Below are 7,955 nucleotides of genomic sequence, written 5' to 3'. Positions count from 1 at the left end.
CAAGTATCCCTCACATACTAAACTATCAATGCATAAATCAGATGACAAGGACAGTATCAAAACCAAGTAAAGTTCTTTGATCAGATTATGACCAAAGAGAAAGTGATTTGGATACCAAAAAAGGTGTGGACAGTACCCTGCCACCTTTAACTACCTTTTTATTGTACCTACTGTAAAAGAGGAAGGTCTGTATTTTCATAGGAACAATTCCTTTGCATACCACTGAAAACAATACCTCCAGTCTACTTAATCTTGTATTTTAAGGAATATACATAAACCTCAAAACATAAATACAATACAATGACATTTAAGAATTGATAGTGTAAATGATAAAACTGTCATGAAAATTTTTTGTATGTTTTATTTATCAAACAATTTCATATTTTTGAAGAGCCTATCCCTCCTTTAATAAGCAAAGTAATGGATTGGTAAGAATGAAATAGCTTTATATTGAATGGTTATTAAAGTGATCCAATTCACAAAGATTTGTACTGACTGACTATTGATTTACCTTCATGTGAAAGACTTGGGGGGGACTTACAATGTATTTTGGGAGTATGTCTTCTATATAAACCACAAAATTTGAGTACACAATTTCACAGTATTTGAAAGTAAGTAGATGAATTGAGCTACAATGGCACATCATGACCCAATAAAAAATTAAAAACTATAACTAAAGCTAACAGGACTGATGTCTTGTATAATTTTTAAAAAATCATCTAGCATACTGTATAACTAAAGATAGGGAGGATTGTATGGCACAAGGAAAAACTTCAGTAGCACCTAAACTTACCAGATGATGTGGGAATATGGTTTTTGGATAACTGGTGAAATCCCAACACACAAATTCTGTTACTCTTGCCTTGTGACACTCATCAGCTGGATAACTCCAATTATTTCTTTACCTTGCTAAGTGTATGGTATAGGTAAACCCCTACGTGGTTGCAGCAACTTGGGGCATTTTAGACAATTCAGAATCAACATGAAGCATGACTGAAACATTACCTATTCTGAAGTATGAACACATGTGCAATTTGACTTCTGTTAACTAAAAACTGTAGTTTTTCAGAATCCATGATCACAGGATGAAAAGAGAATGGTGCATTCACATACTCACCTAGGTCAGCAGCTTTACCCTCAGGGATTGAGCATCTCGCCTCTCCTGTTTAACCTCACCAAGTGTGTTTACCTTCAAGTACCTGCCTTTACACCTCAGGTGCTTGGCACATGTACTATCCAGGGTTATGCCCTCTGTTGTATCTGTTACATATGGAAGTTACTAAGATTTCTGAGTTCATTATTGGCTCTACTGTTTTCCATCTACAAAAACTGGACTTACTGAACCTGTCATCTTTTTTCTTCAGTACTTCTTCTCCTCCTTCCTCAACTGTGAATCTATCTAATTATGACAAAAAGGTTTTTGTATAACAAACTTAAGCTTTATTACAACCCATTAATCATGATCTCCAACATCCTCCTCCTTTCCCTCCACTCTTCTATATTAAGATTGCTAAGCTATTAATTAATGGTGAATTTAGGGGCCTCCAAAACAACTCCCACACTCCTGGGTAAGAAGGGGAGATTCAAGGGCGATGGTAGTGAACATTTCACCTAAAACAAGGAGCCACGAACTAAGACGAAGCAAAGACCCAGAAAACAAAGACTAAGGGTAATGCTATTGGCTCTTGGAGGAAACCAGAGGGCACTGAAGCACTGGAAACATGAAACCCAGCAGACTGAAAATTATATGGTGCCTGACAATGCGAGAGGAAGAGATCCCAGGGGCAAAAAGAATCTGAAATAAAGTATAGGTAAACCCACAATGCAAGACCAAGATCTCAGAAACAGGCAAAGGCACTAGAAAATTTGAGAAACAGGACACTTCAATGAGAATACACAGACATCAAAGGGTCGAAGGGATGTCCCCAAAGAAGGGAGAGACGCCACCAACAGTGAAACTGCAAGCAAAGCTACAAGAGTGTCAAACCATAGATATGCAAACTACTCATCACACACGAGTTCCAGAGAGAGAGATATCAACTCTGCAGAATGAAAGAACCGAACCCAACATGAAACGATGACAAGCACCTCTTCAACACCCCATGACAAGAAACTTCATCGTAATGTGTGAAAAGCAATAATTCAGAAATTGGAAAATAGTATAAAAACTGTGATGAACTTGTGCAGAATTGGGATGAACCACATGTTCAATGCAATCTGAGCTACAGATGTTGCAAGTGGACTGAAGGATGGGCATATGTGAAAGAACCTTTCTTCCTTCAATTCTTCAAGTCGATGTAGCTGGGTCTGCTTTACATGGAATAAGGCTAATTATCATTTATGGATTCTCATATAACAAGTAAATTGTTTTAATGTGACAACATTTGTACCAACCATATGTGTGCAATGTTTAAAAATGTTCAACATAAAGGGAGTAAACGACAAAAATCAAAGTCTATCTGCAAAAACAGAGAATAGTTTTGAAAACAGCAAGAGCTGGCAACAATAAAACCCATCACCTCCATGCACAGACGGTTCAACATCAATTGGGTTCGCTCCATGTGTTTACTATACCTTGCACACTTATTGGATTTTTCTGTTTATTACAAAATCTGATTTTGTTTTAAGGAAATCCAGGTATTCTAAACTTTCTTAAATAATGAAATCCAATTAGCTGAGGTGCTACTGCATTCCAAAAAAAATGCCAAACTTTACCCAATAACCAAACTATTCTTGAGTTTCTATAACTATAAAATGAGAACAAATCTACGTATAACTTCTGAATTGTGCTCTCATATTAAAAAGTTTAAGATATACCATTTCTAATAATACAAAACTCCCTAAGTTTTCAGCTTGCAATAAAACTTTAATACTGTTTGAATATTACACCAAAATGTGAAATCAGCTTCATTAAATCAAAATAAAGAAAAACAGTAATGTAGTAAATGTAATTTGTCTTGAGGGTAATATTGCAATTATAATTAAAAGTAGAACTATCACTAAAATTTTAACACTTACAGTGTGGAAGCTCAATTAGCATCTTGAAGCAAACATGATATGCTTGTTCAAACAAGACCATTCAAATCATGGTTTAAAATCTTGAAAATATAGTACAAATACTGCATGTCTTACAGCTGTAACCCAGAGTCAAGTTGTTTACAAAATTATTTACATGGCAATAACAAACACCTTTCAAGTGTTTCTGTATCAGTATATGCATGTAGAGTTTCAAAGGGCAGATGTTGGATGATTAAACAATATTAGAACTGCGTGTTCAATTCCACAATCAAGTGAATATCATAAACTATGTTGAGTTACTGGGGATACCTGTTTATACCCAGTATAGTATACCTTATGTATATTTATTGAGAAGAGAAAAAAACTAAAATGAAACTATGAGCCACCAAGATCTTGATGCTGTTTAATAATAAACAAGATGAAAGAACTTGGTACATACAGTAATCTCTCACTTATCCACCTTTTCTTTGTCTCTAGTGCACCCTTAACTACACTTTGTGAAGAAGTTATATGTGCTCAGATGTACAAAATCCCTCAAAGTCAGCATGAAAGCTATTAGTGCAGAGGGGGTGAACACTGAATGCTGTGCTCGAACAAAGTTTACTGTTCTAGTAACTTTTGCTTAGACAGATACTTGATTGCCTTAATATGTCATGCACTGATTGGCTTGACTATCTCCACAGGTTAAGGGGAAGGAATAAAGGGTAATAGTCATGTACCTGGTGTTGCTAAGGGGAACATTACCAATATAAGTGCAAGCACAGCTATAAAACTTTTCTTTCCATGTTGTTATATATGTGTATATACTATTACCATGTATCTACTGTTACTGACCCTGAGAAAACCTACAATTCTTAAACATGCTGCAATGCATGGAGGGGCTGTATGGTGAAATACACAGTAAACTGTACAGTAAAATATGTTCAAACTAATGCTGAATTTTGTTTACTGGCTTTAACTTATTTAATATATGCACACAGTGGCAAGTCCTGGGGAAACATTCATGTAAACTTTTGTGTATAGTATTTTATCAAAATGTTCATTTAACGAACAACTGCCTCAACATTAGATGTTTTGTTTACAAAAGTTCTATTTTACAACATAATATAAAATATGTTTAGAAATTCTTCCTTGGTTTTGGCTTGTGTGACTTTTGTAGCATGTGCATACAACAGAAAATTGGTTAAAAATAACTGAAAGAAAATGGCAAGGGCACACAGGTGTTACATTAACTTTTTATGTTAGCTGTTTCTCATTTACGGGTGCACATCCTGTAGAACACTGAAGTCTATGTCAATCTACAGTTATTTTTGCATACTGTTTTGAATGCTTGTGTTGGTGGTGCATACCTGATTATAATGGACCAATAGTTTGGCTATCATGATGGTCTAAGAGGGTCATTGTTGCTTGCAAAAGAAGTTTTCATTTGTATTTCAAGTACAATAAGTGTTTATTGAACTTTATCATACCTGTGCTATATTGCTCTTGCTTCTGGTAATTCTTTAGGTTTTAGAGTGTACAGTTTAGGGTAGGTTTAGCAGAAGAGATCACACTTATCTATATTACACCCCTTTCTGCTCCCCCACAACCTTGGATCTATTTGTGTGGATAACCAAGAGAGTACTGTATTCCATTTTTTTTAATGACATTTCTGATTAGTGCATTTATATGTATATAATTTATGTTCACTTGATTTACCATTGTTCACTTTACAGTACCTTGGTGTGGTAATAATTTTTATGTACTTATATATGTAAATTCTCAACCTTTGATACAGTTAGAAATTACAAATTATTTCAAAATCATACAAAAATATTTTGCTACTGTGAAACTACTGCTGTACTATTACTGTACTGGCAAACATAACTAACATCTGCGGCTGAAAAATATTACGCTCTGCATTAAACAACTAAAAATGTACATGCTACACTATATCATTTGTGCTTAAGATATGCACTTGCTGGTACATAGACTGAAAAAATCTGATTTTCAGAACAAATATCTCGTAACAGATTGAGTATAAAAGTCTTCTAATCATAAGCTGCACTTACTCCAAAAATTGTTAAAATTTTCAGCATCTATATAATTTTAAATGAGCTTTAAACAGTTCAGCACTCCTGAAAATTAATCGAACGGCATCACAATAAGTTCATCAAACATGAAACAATCACTCACAATTGTTAACAAATTCTAAAATGGGTTATATTTGTGGTTATTCTCAAACTTTGGTTTTGAACTGACAAACAAGCAGGCGTATTATGCACAACATACATTCACTATGTCATGTAGCTAATTATAACATAAAATTAGTGCCCACTGTTATTAGAAGCACATGCTGTCCAATAGAATGCTTAAATAGGGGGAAACCTTTTTAAGTCATGAGCCGCAAGTTTTGTGAACTCAATAAAAGGCGTCCAGTTTACAATCTCTTAAATTATTGGCAGGTAATAAATGTTCTTATAGTACAATATTTGTCAAACTTAATTTTTGTGAAGATTTCAAAATAAGCAATATGTCAGGTAACCTCTACTACGCTTTCACTTTTTTTATTACTCAATTTTTTTTGTAGCTTTAGTATTAAGGTTTTTGCTAGCGTATCTCACAACAAATAATCAAGTGAATAAGTTTAGCATATGGATCAAATTTCCAATAATTGTTTGAACTTGTCTTAAACTTGCAGCTACCATAGTACAATGTACAAACTTAACATACTTTCATAAACAGTCTGAAAACTTAACTATAGCAAACTGGAACATAGGACAGTATACCAATACCATTCTAGGATCCATTACAAACAACGTAAGATATTCACATGGGAACAACCTTCAGTCTCACAATCTTAGTCCTGTAAAGTCACTACAGATTATACTGTATTTTACATGAAGCGTGTAATGAACTGACTTCATTTAGTAATAGTTTTAAAATATCCAAGACCATTGCAGTGTCTATAATACGATCTTTCGCTTTTTTACAACATATTTTCTGTTACAAGGTCACAGCTACACAATTCACACGTGATAGTTCTTCAGATTAGAGCAGGTAGAACATTTACATCATTACCAAAGGCGGCTCCTAAAGTGGCTGACGGGGGCGGCCAGGGCGGGGGAGGTCTCCAAAAAGGTCAACAGATGTACTGTGAACACTTCGTGCCAAGGCCTGTATAGAAGCTGCCATCTGGTCATTATCACTTGGCATCTGTAAATGAATTGTTGAAAAAAAATTTCTATGAAAATGAGTGACAGAACACTAATAATACTACCAGTAACACCAGATAAAGGCCCATTACTAATATTATTATTCAGTAGACGAAACCCATTCATATGGAACAAGCCCCACAGGGGCCATTGACTTGAAATTCAAGCTTCCAAGGAATATGGTGTTCATTAGGAAGAAGTAAGAGGACGTACAGGGAAATACAGAAAGAAGAGATCCCACTTATTAACCCTTAAACGCCCAGCCTCTATTTACAAAAGTGTTTGCCGTATGCCGGCGGCGTTCGGGAGTTAGCACCGAAGCGGAAAAAGTTTTTTTAAAAAAAATCACAGCACGCTTAGTTTTTGAGATTAAGAGTTAATTTTTGGCTCCTTTTTTTGCTATTGCCTGAAGTTTAGTATGCAACCATCAGAAATAAAAAAAAATATCATTATCATATATAAATATTGAAATATATGACAGTGCGAAAAAAAAATTTCATATATAATTGTATACAAATCGTGCTGTGAGCAAAACGGATAAAGCTAATGAGTTATTTTTTTTCTTTGTATTGTACACTAAATTGTGATGATTTTGGTATATAACAGATTGTAAAACGATCAAACCAACACAGAAAATATTATCACAAAATGATGCATGAATTCGTAATGCACGGACGTAAAAAATGTTTTTTTCAAAAATTCACCAGAAATCGAAATATTGTGCTAGAGACTTCCTGTTTATTGCAAAATGAAGGTAATTGATTGAATATTACTAGACTGTAAGTGCTTTAGCTTACAATTGCAGTTTTTGACCATTTCGATCGAGTTAAAGTTGACTGAAGGTCAAATTTTTTCTATTTATCGCGATTTATATGAAAATATTTCAAAACTGATAAAAGCTACAACCATGAGTAATTTTTTGTTGTATTCTACCTGAAATTGCACACATTTTCATATATAAAACTTTATGTAACGGCTATTAGAAAAACGGTGCAAACATTACGACAAAGTGACAGTTACCGCGCGGACGTAAGGAAAAAGTTTTTTTCAAAAATTCACCATAAATCGAAATATTGTGCTAGAGACTTCCAATTTATTGCAAAATGAAGGTAAATGATTGAATATTACTAGAATGTAAGAGTTTTTGCTTACAATTGCATTTTTTGACCATTTTAGTTGAGTCAAAGTTGACCGAAGGTTGACATTTTGGCACGTTGTGATTTATATGAAAATATTTCAAAACTGATAAAAGCTACAACCATGAGTTATTTTTATTGTATTCTACATGAAATTGCGCACATTTTCATATATAAAACTTTATGTAACGGCTAATATAAAACGGTGCAAACATTACGACAAAGTGATGAAAGAATTTCTGAGATGTTCGGCCGAGTTACCGCACGCGGACATAAGGAAAAAGATTTTTTCAAAAATTCATCATAAATCGAAATATTGTGCTAGAGACTTCCAATTTGTTGCAAAATGAAGGTAAACGATTGAATATTACTAGAATGTAAAAGTTTTAGCTTATAATTATGTTTTTCGACCATTTCGGTCGAGTCAAAATTGACCGAAGATTGAAATTTTGGCACTTATCGTGATTTATATGAAAATATTTCCAAACTGATAAAAGCTACTACCATGGGTTGTTTTTTGTTGTATTTTACATGAAAGTACACAAATTTTCATATATAAAAGTTTATGTAACGGCTAATATAAAACAGTGCAAAAATTACGACAAAA

General features: G+C 34.0%; 1 protein-coding gene across 1 annotated transcript in view; it reads right to left on the bottom strand.

Annotated features, from left to right (window-relative positions):
* Positions 1-343: 343 nt before the first annotated feature.
* The window catches only part of PRAS40 (Proline-rich Akt substrate 40 kDa), a 49,119-nt gene continuing 41,507 nt past the window's right edge, over positions 344-7,955 (bottom strand). Inside the window, 1 exon segment of the mRNA XM_067115436.1 lies at positions 344-6,213. Coding sequence (XP_066971537.1) covers positions 6,091-6,213 — 123 coding nt within the window. The 3' untranslated portion in view covers positions 344-6,090.

This window comes from Macrobrachium rosenbergii, chromosome 13 (assembly GCF_040412425.1).
Source record: "Macrobrachium rosenbergii isolate ZJJX-2024 chromosome 13, ASM4041242v1, whole genome shotgun sequence".
Classification (NCBI taxonomy): Eukaryota; Metazoa; Arthropoda; class Malacostraca; order Decapoda; family Palaemonidae; genus Macrobrachium; species Macrobrachium rosenbergii.
The sequence above is the reverse complement of the archived record's forward strand: the minus strand, read 5'-3'. Positions and strand labels throughout refer to the sequence as shown.